This window comes from Zeus faber, assembly GCF_960531495.2.
Source record: "Zeus faber genome assembly, chromosome: 22".
Lineage (NCBI taxonomy): Eukaryota > Metazoa > Chordata > Actinopteri > Zeiformes > Zeidae > Zeus > Zeus faber.
Genome location: NC_137209.1, coordinates 11,195,189 through 11,215,188, shown reverse-complemented (window position 1 = coordinate 11,215,188; position 20,000 = coordinate 11,195,189). Strand labels below are relative to the sequence as shown.

The 20,000-nt window shown below is 46.9% G+C and overlaps 1 protein-coding gene across 1 annotated transcript in view; it reads left to right on the top strand.

The window, feature by feature from the left end:
* slc8a4b (solute carrier family 8 member 4b) overlaps nucleotides 1-20,000 on the top strand; it is a gene marked incomplete at both ends in the record, with an annotated part of 51,904 nt that overhangs the window by 21,784 nt on the left and 10,120 nt on the right. Inside the window, one exon of the mRNA XM_080023183.1 lies at nucleotides 18,852-18,958. Coding sequence (XP_079879309.1) covers nucleotides 18,852-18,958 — 107 coding nt within the window. The remainder of the gene's footprint in view (nucleotides 1-18,851; nucleotides 18,959-20,000) is intronic.

Sequence of the window (20,000 nt, the reverse complement as noted above, 5' to 3'; positions counted from 1 at the left end):
CACACACACACACAGGCTGATGTCCGAGTGATTAAATCACTAATAGCTTGCGGAGGAGACATGAGTCACAAGCTCTCCATCTCTTGCATCTTATCTCTATCTCTCTCTCTCTCTCTCTCTCTCTCTCTCTCTCTCCCTCTCTCTTTTTCTTAGTCTTTTGTACCTTAGGTCTTTACCCTTTTTTCATCTGTAACACTCCCTATCATTGTCAGTCCAACTTGATGTAAACATGTTTTCCTTGTATCGTTTTATGGTACAAATATATAAAAAAATACGAAAATCAGAATCAAAATCGAAATCAGAAGTTGTAGACTTTTTTTCCCCGCATGGTGGGACCCGTGACATGAGTGTGTGTGGGGGCCGCTCCGTGGGCACCGCCTCGAGAACCCCAACGCTCCCTGCCGAGCTTTGAGCCACTAAAGCACCTACGTCTTTTATCCCAATCACACACTGGAAACATGACACACCTGTTTTTAGCGGTTTTACCCGCCCTTTAAAAACCTGCATAAATACGCTTATTTTGGTGTAAAAATGGTATATCTATCTACCTTTTCCTGTATTTTCCTGTCTGATTTTTTTTGTCCTATGCTCCTCTCTTCGCCTCCCCTCTCCCGCCTCATTTTAACTAATCTCACCACCTCATCTTTCCCACCACCTGCTCCCTCCGCCTGCTTGTGTGTGTGTGTGTGCGCGCGCTACTCATTTTATTTCTCTCTTCATTTCATTGGATGATCTATCATCCGTCATCCTCTTACCGTTCACCCATTTCGGTCCCTCTGCCCCTTTGTCTCATCCAGCACCTAGTTGACACCATATTGTTATCGGGGCAGCCCCATTTCCTCATGCATGTATATCTCAAAATGCAGGAAATTGGACCCCCAGACCCCCCCAGTTTATTTTGCCCCCACCACTTCTCAAACTAACTTTTCACGGTGCGCAGAACGAGCGTGAGAAGGAGAGCGGGAGATCGAGTCAAGATCAACAGGCTGAAACAGATGTGAGATACATAACCATCAACAACATAACATCAACTGAGCGGATCTTTATTTTCCCAATGAGGAGCGATTACACGTGCACATGGGCGTGCGCCTTGCCCTTGGGCCACGCGGCATCACTTGTACCCGGCGGCTCAATATATACTATACACGCGCCACAAATCACTCCCCAACTTTCTTTGGGGGAATTGAAGAGACATCCTTGCAGCCATGTATCTTTTTACTCTGTGATGAATGACAACAGAGAAGCATCCATGAAAAAGATGCATGGGTTTACAATAGGCAGTGTTAGTGTGTGTGTGTGTGTGTGTGTGTGTGTGTGTGTGTGTGTGTGTGTGTGTGTGTGTGTGTGTGTGTGTGTCTGAGTGCATCTGTGAGTGAGATTTATCCCTCTAATAAATTAACAGGGTGTGTGTGTGTATGTGTGTGTGTGTGTGTGGGGGGGGGGGTGCAGGTGCCTCAGAGAACTGTGAAGAGAGGTGCGCAAAACATGGTGTGGAGGGGAGAGAAGTATAGAAAGTGTGAAGAAAGAAATAGAGGTGGCTTTAACGCTTACTTGGTTGTTTCTGTTTCTATAGCTCAGGTTTGTTGAAGTGTGTGTGGGGGAGGACCGGTTTCCAAATTCACTATTTATTTGGTTTAGGAGTGGACCAGGAACATGGGTCCTCACTAACCGGATGTATTTACTCCGACTTCACTTTGATACAAGTACAAGAATGTGTGTGTGTGTGTCTGTGTGTGTGTGTGTGTGTGTGTGTGTGTGTGTGTGTGTGTGTGTGTGTTTTGGGTGGTTTAGGTGGCGGTTCGCATTGGTGATATGTGAACCATTGACATGTGTACACACACACACACACACACACACACACACACTCACAAACGCACACACACGCACACACACAGTTGCACGATTCTCAGTTCCAAGTTCTAAACTACATTAAATTGAAATAAATTATTTAAAAAATCAACCAGAAGTTTTGCCATAGTGTGAGAACACAGAAAAAGGAATTTCAAATCCATATTTATATGTGTGTGTGTGTGTGTGTGTGTGTGTGTGTGTGTGTGTGTGTGTGTGTGTGTGTGTGTGTGTGTGTGTGTGTGTGTGTGTGTGTGTGTGTGTGTGTGTGTGTGTGTGTGTGTGTGTGTGTGTGTGTGTGTGTGTGTGTGTGTGTCTGTGTCTGTGTCTGTGTGTGTGTGTGTCTCACTCCATATTTTGAGTGCTAGTGTTTGTGTTCATCTTTCATGACGCTGCCTCGAAACCGCTCGGTTCTCGGTGGCGGCTCCTTATTTGACTGGAACATAAATATATGATGGAGGCGGTTAAACATACATGAGAACAGACAAGATGAGAGAGGGAGCCAAGCAGAAAGAAAGACGGGGAAAACGGGCCACGAAAATAAAAGGACAAGGGGAAAGTCAAAGCTGCGAATGTGTCTTTACATTGATTTGTCAGTACGGTCGTAATCAATGTTGTTTCTGTGTCGTTTTTCTCCCTCTGTTCTGTTCCGCGTTTGCGCCGTACTTATTTTTGATAATTTCAAAGCAATTTTTCCAGCTTGTTACCTTCCGGGCCATTTCCTCCTGTCTTCTCTGGTTGTCTTTCTTCCTTTTTTCTTCTTCGCTCCCTTTCCTCCATTATCACGCTTTCCCTCTCAACCTCCCTCTGTCTTCACTACCCGTCCGCCAGTGCCACCGCCCACTTATCGTTTCATCCGTCCGAAACGCAAAGAGTTAACCCGACGCCCATCCACCCGTTCCTCCATCAATCCGCGTCTCCTCCGTTCAAACAACCAAAGGTGATGCATAATTCAGAGCATCTGAGAGAGTCGGGGGTGGCTGGGGACGAGGCCCAGAGCAGGTAGAGAGCCGTTTGGGGTTTTTTTTTGTGTTTTTTGTTTTTTTTCTGGATCGCCCTCTGCGGAAGGCTGGATCTTGGTCGTCGCCATGGTAACGGGCGGATTTCGACGCGCGTACGTCGACCGGCTTTACCTGCCGCGGCACCCCGTGGAGCCTCCTTGGAGCCTCTGGGATGGATGTTATCTGTGTTTCGGGGGGGGCGGGGTCGCGTACGCCCGTACTCCGGGGCGATGGGAGGAATTACCACGAAAAAAAGTGCGACGAGCGGTTTCACCTAAGCCCGGTAGACTTAATAGACGAGAGCTCTTAAAGGCCCCTTAGCCTCCTTTTAGAGCGCCGCCAGAAAGCGAACCACATGATTACGATGCATTTTGACGTGATGAGAATGTATCCATATCAATGTGGTATCAGAAAAGAAAAGTGATAATAATAAAATAAATAAATGTGGTATCAGGAGTTGCGTCCTTATTGTGCTAATTAGAAGAAAAAAAAGAAACACAACTTCAACGAGCAATAACCACGCACGTGTTGCAATTGGCGCGCAGTGCAACACTTGACACCACGATTGAAATCTCGTGTCCGTTGAGGGCAGCCGTTCGCTGCCCTCAACTCAGCTGAACCTTGGTGTCCGCTGAGAGGGTGCAAAATGACTGCCAACATAAGCGCTTGTGTAACCATTACATAAAAGTGTGTGCGTGTGTGGGGGGGGGGACTGAGCCACATCAAACTAACTCTCTGACTCACTAACTCACTTGAGGCTCGGTGAATCCGCATTAGCATCCTGTCTTCCGCCAGCGGTCAGCTCTCTCCCTCTCTCTGTGTCTTTGTATTCATGTCGGTTCTCCCTCTTTTCGTATTATTCCACATCTTCTGTGCCTAGGTCTCTCTGTCTCTCTCCCTCTCTTCCTCTGTATTCATGTCTGTCTCTCTCCATATTGTGATATTGTTATTGAATAGCACCGCGTAACTGTGATTCACAGGTTGTGTACACACACACAGGCACACACAGGCACACACACACACACACACTCACACCTTTGTGCAGATAGGCTGTACTGTTCATCTAATTAAAACTTCTCACAACAACACCCACAGAAAAAAAAATATCACAAAGCCCCCCCAAAAAAGTGAATACAAATCCCAATTCCTCACGTTTATGATGACATCACCGTTCGCCTTTACCCACACTCGCTCGCGATTTTGTTCCTTCCGCCGTTCTGTGGAGACCTACTAAGCGTGGACTTGTCTTCAAACCGCTGCCCGCGCACAGTGGCTGAGGGGGAGAGAGATCGAGAGAGAGGGGGAGAGAGAGGGAGGGAGGATGGGTGAGACCTTGGAAGCCGGGGAAATGTGTGCGTTTGCCCACGGACGCAGGTGCCGTGCTTCTGCTTGTGTTTGTGACCCGGGTCAGCAACCGCTAAAAATAGTTGATTGACACCTTTCCCACTGCCGGGAGAAATGTCGTTTCTTTTTTTTTTAAAGCAAATAACGACATAAATCTATGAAAACCTGGAAAAAAAAGTATTTTGAGCCGGATCCTTCATGAACGACCCAACGCGACAGTAGAAGCAGCCTGGAACACAGATACTCCATGCTCACAACATTTCATGTTCCCCCGTGTGGAAAAAAGTCAAAAACTTCTCATTTTGATTTTGGATTCTAAATGGGATATGAAGTGATGGAATGATACAGGGATATTCCTGTCTATTTAGGCACCAGCGTCCGGAACTTCAACGCACTTCACATTGCCCAGGTAAAAGGGTCCAAATTAGCGGGTTGACCTCGGGTTTCCTGTTCAGGTCAGAGCTGATCGGAGGTGGAGCCCATTAAAACCCAGGTCTGTTGCCGGGTCATTCTACCTGGGACTGAGACCCGGGTTTTTCCTTCCCCACTGGTGACCTGCCGATCGTTCGCGGGTGTTACCTGGTATTTGGGGCAGTGGGAAAGGTGTATATGTCAGCTATTATGTATCCCAGACGCAGGCTGTGTGTGTGTGTGTGTGTGTGTGTGTGTGTGTGTATGTGTGTGTGTGTGTGTGTGTGTGTGTGTGTGTGTGTGTGTGTGTGTTGCGCGCTGAGTTTAGGAGGAATAATGAAGATTCCAGCTGAAATCGGTTTTAGAGTGTTGGGCGGAGGGGATCAACAAAGACACTGTGCTTTGTTTTAATCCTTTTAAACCAGCGATACAGAGTGCAAAGTGACCCTGAAAAGTCACACAGAAACACCAACGGGATTCCAACTTCATTTCGAAAATGGTAAATGTACAGCCTCACTGGACAAACAACAATTACAGGGGGGTGGGAGGGATTTAAATGTAGGGGCGAGATAAGAAATCAGTGAGGTTGCTACAGGGAAGGGAGCCTCAGAGGAGAGGAGCGATATTAACCCTCTTAATCATATCATATCATTGACCCTGTAATGAGAGAACTCACACACACACACACAAACACACACACACACACACACATAGAGGTAGGAAAACATATTCAGGTTCAGCTAAGTTCGTCCCATACACTTACCATGGAAAACCATGCAATCTGCTGTTTAGCATGATTGAGAAAACACCCGCATATTTGATTATCATATAATTGACCCTGTAATAAGAGAACTCGCACACACACACACACACACACACACATGCACACACGCACACACACACACACAAACACACGTGTAAACAACCATGCCAAATGGCCGCTTCAAACAGAGGTGAGCAATGACCTGTGCGTCCAGCGGAATGGGGGATGATAGGTAAATGATGAAATGATGAAGGGGAAGAGAGAGTTAAGAGAGAGATTGAGTTGAGGTGCAGCTAAAGAAAAGTTCACAGGAAAAGATGATATGGACATGAGGAAATGAGGGTCTAAAACAGAGAGAGAGAGAGAGAGAGAGAGAGCGTGAGAGGATGGGTGAGACATTGGAAGCCAAGGATATATGTGTGTGTGTGTGTGTGTCTGACCTGCTCTCACCCTATTCTAACTTCTTTACAGGGGGCACCAGAAGGATTTGGATGCAATAGATCATTACATGTCAATGATCCTCTCTCTCTCTCGCTCTCTCTCTTTCCAGTTCTCTCTCTCCCCCATCTCTGATTCCTCCACGGCCCCTTCGCTCACCGTCCACAGTATCATTCCATTGACCTTTCCTTGTGCTTCTTTTTTTCCTCATCTACAATATGGCTCTGGTCTTTAATGGTTTGCAAACTGCAACTACCGGCGCTTCATAACCGTCAGAACAAATCCTGGTCCGCAGCATTACACCGCAAACACCTGTGTGTCGTTGTGTGTCACGTTCCTTGGATGGATTCCTTTCTTAAGCGGCTGTCTGTCACGCCGTACTGCTCCTCGCAGTTTATTTGCATCTCAGTCTTCGCCCTCTTTCCCTCCTACTCACTCTCCTCCACCCACTGCCTGCTGTAGATTACAGTACATCATGCAGATTACTCTTGGTTTGTGTGAGTGGATAGGTGGGTGTTACATGCACACATTCACACAGAGAAAATATGTACAGTACATAAGGTGTCATCCTGGGTCGCGTTGTGTGATACAGCTCTCATCCCGCCTAACCTAATGTCCATAGGAAAGTATAAAACACGTATGCTGAAGTGTGTTTCCTACGTATTTAGCGTGCATTTCCTCTCATTGCGTCCGAGACCAACTTGTTCTTACTTACTTACTTCAGTTGCATTAGTAATGTGTGTGTGTGTGTGTGTGTGTGTGTGTATGTGTATGTGTATGTGTATGTGTGTGTGGGTGTGTGTGTGGTTAATGTGATAACACAGGGTGTGTGTGAAGTGTCTAGTGCAGTAGTGTAGCGGCATGTAGTTAGTGCATGCTGCCTGGTGCTCTCTGCTTGCTACTCTCTGCTTACAACTATTGCCGCTAACTAGCCTCTTTGATAGAGGGTGAATAGAGGAGCAGAGTCTGTAAGTCTCCTTCTGCCAGTACAGAGCCTCGCCACCACCAAGACTCCTGCAGTGCCTCGCCGACCACACATGGAAAAACATGTCCTTCCTCCTTATTTTGGCACTCAAAAAGCAGCATGGGGCAAATCTAGTTTGTCATGTTTTCATGTTGTGAATGTTTTCTCATTCACACACACCCTAGTTACTCCTTCTCAGCATCGTCAGGGAAGTGTGTGAAGTAATGCTCCAAAGTGGGAATGCCCAGGCTCAGCCCGGTGAGGTGTTCTGGCTGTTTTTGAGGCAAGCAAGGACCGTGACTACATGGCATCTTAAAGCAGGACTAGGCCCCAGAGACACGGCGTGCAGGCCCACCACCATGTGGACACACCCTGGCACCCATCGACCGCCGTCCCAGCTATTTGGTAAGTCTGTTGAGATAAAGGCTAAGGGGGCACACCCAGACAGAAAAGCAATGAGCTGCATTTGGTCGGATTGGGTATTTGGTCGCTAACAACTGGGACTGAATGGGAGTTGTCCTTGGCAGACCCCTGTGCAACTGAGCAGCCCAATTTAGGGACCGCACTGCTCACCCCAACTGGGGAAGGACCGAGGAAAGGTGGCCTAAAGATCACTCATTCAATCACTCACCTGGATAGTTTACCGCGCCTGTCGTTATATTTCACTACTGCGGTCAAATAAGAAAAAGAAAGAATACAAGTAAAAACTGGCAATATGGAATGTAAGGACTCTCCTGGACTTGTATTTCTCGGCATCTCTGACAGACCTCACCGGACCATAGCCTTGATCGCTGCCGAATTGGGCGCTATAACGTTGACATTGCTGCCCTGAGTGAGACGAGGCTCCTCGACGAAAGCCCTTTAACATAGAAAGGGACCGGTTACACTTTCTTCTGGAATGGTTTCCCCCTAGATGGCCAACATCTCTACAGAGTAGGACTGGCCATCAAGAACACCCTTCTACCAAGTCTACAGAAACACTGGTTGGCATTAGTGAAAGGCTAATGACCCTCTGTATTCCCCTGGCAAAGAAACGTTATGCCACACTTCTCAGTGCCTATGCCCAACTTTGCCACCTGCGAATGAGGCCAAGAAATGCTGCTATCAGGCAATGGATGAAGCTAGGAGGGACAATATCCTCTTGCTTGGGGACTTCAACTCTAGGGTGGGAAAGAACAACAGAATATAGAGTGGAGTACACTAGCAGATAAGCATGGTATTGGCAAGGTGAATGCAAATGGCATGAGGCTACTTACTTTTTCTCATGAGAATAATCAGACCATAACAAACACCATCTTCCAGCAGGAGCACTCTAACACTCTAAACATTTGCACCTGACTGACTTCATCGTTGTGAGACATAGTGACATCAAGGATGTTCTCATCACCCATGCAATGAGAGGTACAAAGTGCTGGACCATTGTGGCCAAGCTCCATATGAAAGTGTGTCCCACCTTGGGGCTGCAAAAGCCCAACAAAAAGTGGCTAAATTGCAAATGCCTGGGAAACACAAAAGTGAGTTTCAATGCTTCCTAGTTGAGAAACTAAGGTAGCTGGAACCTTGTCTAAGCTCAGAAAACTCCATGGAACAACAGTGGACCTATTTGAGCTCTGCGCTTAATGAGGCAGCAGCCTAAGCCATCGGCCATAAGAGCAGGAACCAAGACTGTTTTGACGACAGCTCAGACACTCAGACACCATCCACAGATTGCTTAAGGACATGCACAAAGCACACTGGGAAACTTTATATACTCCTTCACCCACTTACACCAGACAGCATTGGCAGACAGTTCAGAGGAAATTGCAAAAAGCAATACAGGCCATACAGAATGAGTGGTGAATTGAAATTCAGTCCTTTGCTGATATAAATTACATGCAGAATTTTTACAATGCTGTCAAAACCGTCTATGGCCCAATAAATCGCAGCGCCACTCCCATGAAAACAGCAGATGGGCTAATACTAAGGATCAGAATAGCATCTTGCTGAGGTGGGCTGAACATTTTGACATCCTGCTTAATCAGGACTCTGATGCAGATTCCTCCTACCTGAACTTCTTCCCATCCACGACCTCAGTCTACCACCAACCTTCCAGGGGGTTCTATTAGTTGTCCGTTCCCTGAAGAAGAACAAGTTCCCTGCCGCTGACAATAGCTCTGCTGAACAACTGAAGGAGGAAGGGTACATGTGTATGTGCACCCTCTACCAGTACCTCACCAAAGCTTGGACTGATGAGAACATCCCACAGCAATGGAGAGATGCAACATTGTGGTCGTTTATACAAACTATGGTGACAAGGCCATCTGTGGCAATATTAGGGGCATATCATTCCTTTCTCTGGTGTCAAGGTCCTGGCTAAGGTCACAGAGTCAATGCTGCCTGAATCGCAGTGTGGATTTAGGAAGAACAGGAGCACGATCTACATGATCTTCACAAACCGGCAGCTCCAGTAACAGCGTCCTATCCACTCTCGCTGCCTTCACTGTTTGTGATGAACAGCTGTCAGTAGCACCATCTTTCAAATATCAGGGGAGCATTCTCTCTGGGGATAATGGCAATGACAGTGCCATCCAGAGCCGCATTAAACAGGCATAAGCTGCCTTTTCAGAACAAGAGTCTTTCAGAACAAGAACCTTCATTCCTCCACAAAGGGCGCTGTATACCAAGGGGTGTCCTGACCCTCCTCTATAAGCTGGGGTAACCTACAGCCATCACATCAAGTCTTTAGAGCACTTTCACATAAGCTGCCTCCAGCGCATTCTGGGAATAACCTGGCCTGAGTGTGTGCCTCACATTGAAATACTTGCCAGACCAGACCAACTGCTGAAGTTTAGCGGCCATGATCACCCAGCGCCAGCTGTAGTGGCTGGGGCACGTGATAAGGATCCCCCATGTCGGCCATCCCGCAGAGTGTTTTACGGCCAGCTACATCATGGTCGACGCTCAGTTGGAGGGCTGAAGAAGTGCTACAAGGATCAGATAAAGAATGCTTTGAGGAAGTACAAGATCAGACCCGGGACCTGGAGGACGTTGCTGCTGACCTTACCACTTGGCAACAGCTGTGTAGGGATGTGGTTTATACACTTGAGATGGAGAGGACAACCAGAAGACAGAGAGCCAGACAGAGACACAGAGAGACGGAGAAGAGAGCTAGGAGAAATTCAGCCATCACTGGTGGTTGCCACCACTACCACCACCACCATCACATATACATGCCCCACCTGCAATACAGGTCCGGGATAGCACTGTCCAGCCACCAAAGATCTCACAGGTAAAAGGCAAGGCAAGACAAGGCAACTTTATTTATATAGAACATTTCATACACAAGGCAGACTCAATGTGCTTCACTTAAAAAACATGTCATACAATAAAATAAAACAGGATTTAAAAGAATGCATAAAAAGACATGTCATACAAAAATAAAACATTATTTAAATGAATGCATAAAAAGACATTTGAATAAATGAATAAAGATAAGAAAAGTGCAATGTAGTTACATTTGAATAAAGAATAGAGATAGAGGTGCAATGTCATTTGCGTTTTAGCAGAACGCAAAGGTGAACATTAACATTTTTATTCTTGATTTTAAAAAAGTCAGGGTTGGAGAAAGTCTCAAATCTTCAGGAAGCTTATTCCAGCTACTTTTTGCATAGTATCTAAATCCTGCTTTAGCATGTTGAGTTTTGACTCTTGGAACAATTAACAGACTGGTCCCAGATGATCTTAGCAGTCTAGAGCGTTCATATATAGCGAAAGCATTTCAGTGATATAGTTTGGCCCAAAACCATTTAGTGATTTATAGGTGAGCAGCAGTATTTGGAAATTAATTCTCTCAAATACTGGGAGCCAATGAAGGGATTTAAGAATTGTTGTAATGTGTGTAAAACTCTAGCAGCAGCATTCTGACGTGCTGTAGCTGCCGAATAGCTTTTTTTAAGAAGACCTTCAAGAAGACATTAAAATAATCTAACCTTCTAGTAATGAAGGCATGAACACGTTTTTCCAAGCCTTGTTTGGACATGAGTCCTCTTTTGCACCGAAAACAATTATCTCAGGTTTGTCCTTATTTAGTTGAAGGAAATTCTGGCACATCCAGTCCTTGACTTGCTCAATGCACTGGCACAGCAGAATAATGGGGCGATAGTATTTGGTCATATAGCGATATAGATTTGGGTATCGTCCACATAACAATGGTAATCAATATTATTATTTAGCATAATTATGCCTAGTGGAAGCATGTAGAGGTTGAATGAAGATGGTCCTAGGATTGAACCTTGGGGGACTCCACAATTCACATCAGTTAGTTCAGATACATAGTTGCCAATGGAAACAAAATAGTTCCTGTCTTGTAGATAAAGCCAGCTTTAGACTGAAAGCCTGGAAAGTCCTACACAATTTTTCAACCTGTCCAAAAGTATTGAGTGGTCAACAGTGTCGAATGCAGCACTGAGGTCTAAAAGCATCAATATTGAATTTTTCAGTGTTAAGACGGCTATCATTTACAACTTTGAAGTGCAGTTTCGGTGCTGTGAAGGGGTCGAAAACCTGACTGGAGGTTGTCATAGCAGCCAGTTTAGGCCGAGAAATAATTTAGTTACTAGAGGACAACTTTCTCAATGATTTTACTAATGAAGAGTAGATTTGATATCGGTCTGTAGTTGCTGATGATAGAAGCATCTAGGCTCCGCTTTTTTAGAAGGGGTTGAATAACTGCAGTTTTCAAGGCTTTTGGAAAGTTGCTTCATTGGAGAGAGCTGTTAACGATTTGTAGTATGTCTATGGCCAGTCAGTCAAAAACGTTCTTAAAGAAACTGGTAGATAAAGCATTGAGGCAGCAGGTGGATGGCTTAAGTAGTTTTCTACGACATTAAATCGTATCATCGTTGCCACATTACTTTTTTATAAACATGGTGGTGAACCAACATTTTTGTTTGAAGCAGAAATATTGATGGCTTGTCTAATGCCTTCAATGCCTTCAATGCCTTCAGTGCCTTCAATGCCTTCAGTGCCTTACGTAATTTCCCCCTGGGATTATTAAAGTACTTCTGATTCTGATTCTGACATCTATAACTTTCGGAACTTTTGGAATTAAAATTATCTACAAGATCATCAGCCGAACTTGAGGTGAGAGGTGCTAACAGGGGAGGAAGATGGTGTTTTTACAGAGTGCACTAAAATTTTCATTGATATCCCATTTTTTAACAGCATTTGATTTGATCTGTACGTCAGGAATAAAGCATATATCTAAAACAACACAGAAATGGTCAGATACGGAAGGACCAGTCACAGAAACATTAGAAATATTGAGACCCTTTGTGATAATCGAGTCCAAGGTATGCTCCCTGCTATGAGTCGGCCTCCCAACCTCTCTCTCCCTGTGAACTTTTCTTCGCCTGCACTTCACCTCCATCCCTCTCCTGCTTATTCGTCTTCATCATTCTTTTTTTTTTTGCTGTCAGCATGAGACACAGTATGAGTATTTGTACGCCATTGCATCTAGGACAGAGTTAGTCTGCAAGTAGAGTTCAAGTTCTCAACCTGCAATGCAACTCTTTATTAATTCTTAAATCATCAAGAACTGCTGCAATAACTTTGTCCTGTCGACGACCTGTGGGATGACAAGAGCACAGTTTTTTGTTATACAGAACCACCACCAACCCCCCTCTTTGGCGAACTATTTTACCATGTTTGGGTTTATAAACAACTAATCACTACTCAAAGAGGGGGATATTCACCACGGGTGAGACAAATGAACATAGAATGAAACGACAACATGTACATGGAAAAAACATAAACATAGAAACAAACAACAACATGTACATGGAAAAACATAAACCTCAGACAACATGTATTGAAAAAACATAGTTAATTAAGTCCAGGAAAACTGGCAAAGCAATTTGACACGTGGCCTCTTCCTGTCATAGTTATCACAGTAAATGAGGGAGAAAAGGAGAGGGATGTAACCAGTAGGGTGTTGGGGTGTGATCAAAGCAGGTGGTGGTGGTGGTGTGTGTGTGTGTGTGTGTGTGTGTGTGTGTGTGTGTGTGTGTGTGTGTGTGTGTGTGTGTGTGTGTGTGTGTGTGTGTGTGTGTGTGTGTGTGTGTGTGTGTGTGTGATGAGGTATTATGTTGTAGCGCCTCCAAGCAGCAGAAATGGCCTCAAAACCACCCTTGAGTGTTGCAGTCGTACAGACACCCCACGACCAAAGTAAAGCACCAAGCATCCCACCCTGCAGCCACAGAAGACCCCCTGGCCTCCAGAGAAGCTGGAAGACCGTGGAGTAACCCCCACGCCTGGCCAGAACATAACCCAGTCCCAGGCAGCGTGAGGAGACCCCGCACTCCAAGGCACACACATACAACCCACCCCCACGTGCAGGCAAAAGACACAGCCACAGGTACCCGGGCCACGGGCGCCAGGCACGGACCGCAGGCCCTGATCCAGGTCCCACGCCGACAGAGTGACACCCCGCCAGGACCTCCTACGCCCACCCACCACCGCGCAAGGGCGAGGCCCACTACACCACGGCCGACCAGACGCCCCATCCAGCCACGAGCCCCAAGCGCCCATCCACATAGCCGAGTGTGCTCAGCGCAGGGCATGACCCGGATGTCAGCCCCCCCCCCCGCCCCTGCTGATCCCAGCTATTTTCCAGATATATGGGCCCTCCACCATCCCCGGCACCCAGGGCACCTGCCACAGAGAAGCCGCGCAGTGGGGGCAAGGGCCGACAGCCCCCCCCCACTCTCCGCACTCCTACCCAACCGACAACAGCAAGCGGCCCCCTAGGGGCCTGGGATGGCAACTAGCGGCAGTCTCCACAGCCCCACCAGGTCACCAGCACGCCCACCTCCCATACCAAGAGGCACCCAACCCACAGCGACCCACAACAGGCACAGAGCGGTCCGCCATGCGCCTCCACCATGCCGGGCAGCTCCGCACACCCATCAGGCCCCTAGCCAGCTCCCAGCCGCCACGCATACGGACCACAGAACAGAGGGCCGCAGACGGCCCCCCCACCGTCAGCCTGGACCCCCAGTGACGAGTGCCCCGCACACTGAGAGTGCCAGAGAACAGGTGCCCAGGCAGCCTGGAGGAGACCACATGGGCACCACGCCGAGCACACCCGGCCAGACTTAGGTCCTCACAGGACCAGACAAAACGTCTAACCAGCCCCGGCACGACCGGCCAACATCCCCCCACGGGATGCAGAAGGACACACAAGCCCCGTCAACGCGCCCATGGGGCCAAACCTGGCCTCTTCATCATTTCATCATAAACCCATTATCCCCCTTTCCGCTGGACGCACAGGTCATCAGTCCCCTTAGTTTGAAGCTGCCATTTGGCATGGTTGTTTACACATGTGTGTGTGAGAGAGAGAGAGATGAGAGTAGACTGGTGTACAAATATGCGGGTGTTTTCTCATTCATGCTAAACAGCAGATTGCATTGTTTTCCATGGTAATTGTATGGGACGAACTTAGCTGAACCTGAATATGTTTTCCTACCTCTATGTGTGTGTGTGTGTGTGTGTGTGTGTGTGTGTGTGTGTGTGTGTGTGTGTGTGTGTGTGTGTTTGTGTGTGTGTGTGAGTTCTCTCATTACAGGGTCAATGATATGATATGATTAAGAGGGTTAATATCGCTCCTCTCCTCTGAGGCTCCCTTCCCTGTAGCAACCTCACTGATTTCTTATCTCACCCCTACATTTAAATCCCTCCCACCCCCCTGTAATTGTTGTTTGTCCAGTGAGGCTGTGCATTTACCATTTTCAAAATGGAATTGGAATCCTGTTGGTGTTTCTGTGTGACTTTTCAGGGTCACTTTGCACTCTGTATCGCTGGTTTAAATGGATTAAAACAAAGCACAGTGTCTTTGTTGATCCCCTCCGCCCAACACTCTAAAACCGATTTCAGCAGGAATCTTCATTATTCCTCCTAAACTCAGTCCTGCATTATTTACTAGCTTTCAGCAGAAGGCGTCATGGGAAACGGGAATAGCCAAGAATGTGTGTGTGTGTGTGTGTGTGTGTGTGTGTGTGTGTGTGTGTGTGTGTGTGTGTGTGTGTGTGTGTGTGTGTGTGTGTGTGTGTGGTGTAATACTTATTACCCTCAATTCTGGTGCTCAACCCCCCTATTCCCATGTGTCAATAACAGTTGAGAATATAGATTTGTGTGTGTGTGTGTGTGTGTGTGTGTGTGTGTGTGTGTGTGTGTGTGTGTGTGTGTGTGTGTGTGTGTGTGTGTGTGTGTGTGTGTGTGTGTGTGTGTGTGTGTGTGCGTGCGTGCGTGCGCGTGCGTGCGTGCGTGCGTGTGTGCGTGTGTGCGTGCGTCCAGTAGAAGTGGTGTAAAACTGAGGTGCCGGTGTTTAAATCAACTTTGCATCAGGAAAACAAGTTGCCGGTGTCGTATTCTTAGGTGTCTCTCTCTCTCTCTCTCTCTCTCTCTCTCTCTCTCTACAAATCGTGACACACTCAAACAAAAGATAGCGCATGCAGTCTCACCTCAATAACTTAAACTCAAACACACACACAGACACATAAAAAGTACATCCAATAGTTGTAAATCAAGGACGGACTGGGAGCCAGGAGCAAATGGAGGCAGAGTGACAGCAGGTCAGGGGGAATGTCGGGATTGAATGATCGCCAAGAGTGAGGCGGGGGCTGAAGCAGGGAGAGCGAGGGAGGTGAAACTGGAGGCGGGGGTGGGGTGGGGTGGCGGGTGGAGGTTGGGGGGGTGGGGGGGGGGCTGTGGAGTCCATTAGGTAATGTGACGGGGACTCAGCTAATCAAATCAAACCGTCACTCAATCGTCCAGAGCCACGAGAACTTTTTCTGGACAGACACGCAGGCAGAGTCGCGCACACTATGGCGTGAAATACTACCATTTTGTTGATGTCTCTCTCTCTCCCTCTCTCTCTTTCCCATCCTCGAAGGTCATATGTTTGTGAGTTGTGTGTGCCTATTGATAGCTGTGTATGTGTATGTCTAGGTGTATGGGTGTGTGTGTTTGACAGGGGTGGTGAGACCATAATCTGCTTCGGGAGCAGGTGTTTGGAAATAACAAGACAGCAGCAGGTGACAGGGAGAGTCTGACTGGAGACGGCTCTCCAGACAGACAGAATACGAGCACCTCCGCTGTCGTGTGTTTCCCTGCCGGGGTGGGAGTAACAACAACCCGCTGGTGGTGGATTCAGATTTAACCTAATAACAGTTACGCTGACACTCTCCTCAGTGTGAATACAAATAAACTTCAGGATTGAGAAACTGCTCCATACAGCCACCCCTCTGACATCCCCAGCAATCAGGATCACAATCAAATGTTGTTGTGGACTAGAAGGGAGAGAGCTATTATGCAACCAACATGTAATCCAGAATGGTCATTAATCTGAAAAGAAACAGTCTGAAGAAATCAACTTTCAAATCAAAGAGCTGGAGCAGTTTGCAAAAGCAGAGCGGGCCAAGCCTCCAGTAGAGAGGAAGGGATGTAGGTGTAGGAATCAAGGACTACATGAAAATAACTGCCATCAAGGGCCTGATTGCAGTCATTTTCTTCAAAGGACATGGTACCAAATGGTAAATCTAGGGTGTCAATACAATGCTATTTCTGTTTATTTTATAATCGATTCCCGAATAAACAAAAGTTCTGTTAAGTTCTGAATAAAAGTACTCTCTGTACTTTTAGCAGTGAGATAAGGAATCGCGGAGACAAAATGCGATTCCACCTTATTTTCGATCAAATTGTGAGGTTGCCAGTATTTTAGTCCACGACTGTATCTTACATTTACCGTGCCAGACAACACACACACACACACACACAAACACAAGCTCTTTGAAGGAAAAGGAGAGAGGGAAGGAGATACAAGTAGAAAGAGAGAAAGTAAAGGGAAATTGGTAAGATAGAGAAACAGTGACAAGAGATCGTCACGCTGATGGTATGGGGACCAAAGCTCGAAACATGAATAATGGATTGTCCGGATGTGTGTATGACGTCATATAGTGGTGTAAAGCATTGTGCTGTATGTGTGTGTGTGTTTGTGTGTGTGTGTGCGTGTGTTTCTGAGAGTTGAATGTGTTGGTGTGCGACCAAACATAGTACAGCACATGAACATACGCAGGGAGAGACTTTCCATCTGTCTAGATATTACTGTACGACTATTGTCGTTACAGGCGAACGCAACCGCCATACCCGGCCCCTCAGTGTGTATCCCTGCATCGGTGTGTGTGTGTGTGTGAGTGTGTCCCGCGACGGGAGGGACTTGACAAGATGATTCCATGCGTCTCTTTGTCCCCGATGTGTCGGGGCAAACGACACATCGGCACGCATGCATGCCTTTTCGTATATATGCTGAAGTGGCATGTTAGCGTGTGCGCTCTGTGTGTAGGAGTGAGCTGCCACTGCACATATAGAGAGAAAGATATTCAGTGCAGGGAGCACAGTGCGGGCATGTGTATGTGTGTGTGTGTGTGTGTGTGTGTGTGTGCGTGTGTGTGTGTGTGTGTGTGTGTGTGTGTGTTGAGTTCCTTGTCACGTGATTCCTCTTTGTCATTGGCTGTCTACGCCTGCATACGCAAGGTAAACTTTCATCTTCCCGTGTTTGCGAGTGTGTGTCTGTGTGTGTGTGCGCCTGTGTGTGTGTGTGTGTGTGTGTGCGTGTGTGTGTGTGTGTGCGCGCGAGTTAGCACTGAGGTGTAAGCCCTTTCACGTCTCGGCGGCGTGGAGGCATTACTCACGCTATGTCCTCCTCGCTCTCCTCCCCTTATCTCATTTTGTCTCCCCTGTTTTTGTCTGTTTATATCTCTCTCTCTCTCCCTCCCTCCACTTTCTCCCTCTTTCTCTCCTCCTCTCTGTCTCCTTCCACTCCGCCACTCCTTTATCTCGTGTCCTCTCGTCCCCCCTCCACACCTCTTTCCTCCGTCCCCTCATCTGCTGCTTCCTCTGCTTTCGTCACTCTCCCCGTCCTCCTGCTCATTCCACTATATTCTCCTTCCCCTCTCTCTCTTTCCCTCTGTCTCTCTCTCTCTCTCTCTTTCTGTCCGTCTCTCCCTTCTCTTCTCCTCCTCTTGTTTCTGACTGACCTTGTGCATTCCCTTTGCTTTCCGTTTGGTGGATGTTTTCTTTTGTCATCGTTCCTCAAAGGAAACCCAATGTTTTCACGCGTGGTCAAAGTGGTCTCTCTCTCTCTCTTTCTCTCTTTCTTTCACTCTCTTTCTATCAAAACTTTTATTTTTCCTCCCCCTACTGTATCCCCTCATTGCTTTACCCCCTCCAGCCTTGTGTCTGGCCGTCATTACACTTATGTTTGATCTCTCCTCCCATCGACCTCATCGCTCTACCTCTCACCCATCTGCCCCTTCTATTGCTCTCTACTGCACCTTCATCCCTCCCTCTTCCCTCCTTCCCTCCTTCCCTCTCCCTTCCTTCCTCTTTGCCGCCGTTCTCTTCTTCTCTGAGGTGACGACGCCTTTCAGCGTCAAAAGGCAGGATTGTTCACACCTGAAGCATGTGATGAGACAACTTGCTGGAAGTAAATGCACTTTCCAGTCAGCGTCTGTCTGTCTGTCCGTCTGTCTACCTCTCTCCCCGCCTGCAGCTCCTGCCCTCATCCGCTCTCCCCCCACTCGCCCTCTTTCTATTTATTTCCCTCTCCCCTCCGTTTTCATCTGGCGCACCTGCTCCACCTGCTATCTCCGCCTTTTCTTCTGATCGATTGCTTTGTTTTGTTTTTTTCGCTGGTTGGTATCGAAAGTTCATGTCGTATCGACGGTTTGCAGGCCACAAGAGGCGGATCCCGCCCGCCGGCGATGGAAAACACACAAGAGAGAATGGCTGTTTCTCATGAAGTGCCAGCTAAATAAAGTATCAAATATGTTTTTTCATTTTTTTTCAAAAGAATCATACGGATTATTATATTGCATAACTTTAATTTCAGTACTGTCATGATAATTGGTTGTTGTTCCTATTATACGGAACATAATAAACTGCATATGTACCGAGCATAGAAGGGGCAACTTATATATTTCTGTGCATTTATGCTCTCTCACACTCTCTCACATTCTCTCTCTCTCTCTCTCTCTCTCGTGTACAGGAAGATCATTGAGGTGAAGATCATCGATGATGAGGAGTATGAGAAGAATAAGACCTTCACCATTGAGCTGGGGGAGCCAATCCTGCTGGAGATAGGGCAGAAACACGGTGGGTCCAGCTGGGCGTCTGTCTGTACTGTATGTGTGCCATTGTGTATTGAGGTATCTATCTATACCTATATCTATAAGTATATCTATATCTACATCTATAAGTTTATCTACCAGTGTGAGAACTATCAAGAGGGATCATGAAATAATGTTCCTACCATGACAAGATGGTGTGGTAGAATATACCATGAGCAAACAGGAAGTTAACCAGTCAAAGGGATGTTGACAGTGGTTGGACAACTCCTGAAAAACAGGTCTAATCTAAAGAGTATTCTGGGATGTTCTCAGAGAACCTGCGCTTAACATCACTAGGGAGGTGCTGCAACCAAGTAGCTAAACTCATGATTCCGAACAGAAGGAAGGATGAATGAAAAAAAAAAAGGACGAAAGGTCGGAAAGATTAAGAGAACGGAATTGAAAGGGAAATTTAAGAAATATCTGAAGCCGCGGCAGTCGAGTTTTTCTTTGTTAATTAAACTTTAATATGTGAGAGACATGAGAGAAATTTAAACTCAGATAAATGACTTTCGACTGAGGTCATGCGCGCATGCACACGCACATACACACACACACACACACACACACGTACACACACCCACACACACACACATATACAAACACACACACACACACACACACATCCACGACAAGGAAGTCAGAGAATGCACACACAACAGAGCTGCACAAATATACAAACAGGCACACACACACACACACACACACACACACACACACACACACACACACACACTATAAAGTGGGTTTTTCAATTATAGCAGCTTTACCCTGATAATTGATGAAATTACTACAGTAGCTGCCACTTTCTGTAAAGCGTGTAGAGTGTGGACAGAGACATATGGGGGAACGAAGGCAGCATATGGCAAAATAAAGTTATAAAAAAAAACCCTTGTCATTTGGAGCGGGGGGGGGGAAGGAATTGCCTTGAGGGTACACTCGGCTGCTTAGATTTCCCCACGGAAAAGTTGTTGTTGAATGTACGTCCCATGCGCCCTCAATCTGTAGAGGAGCACTGCACAAATTCT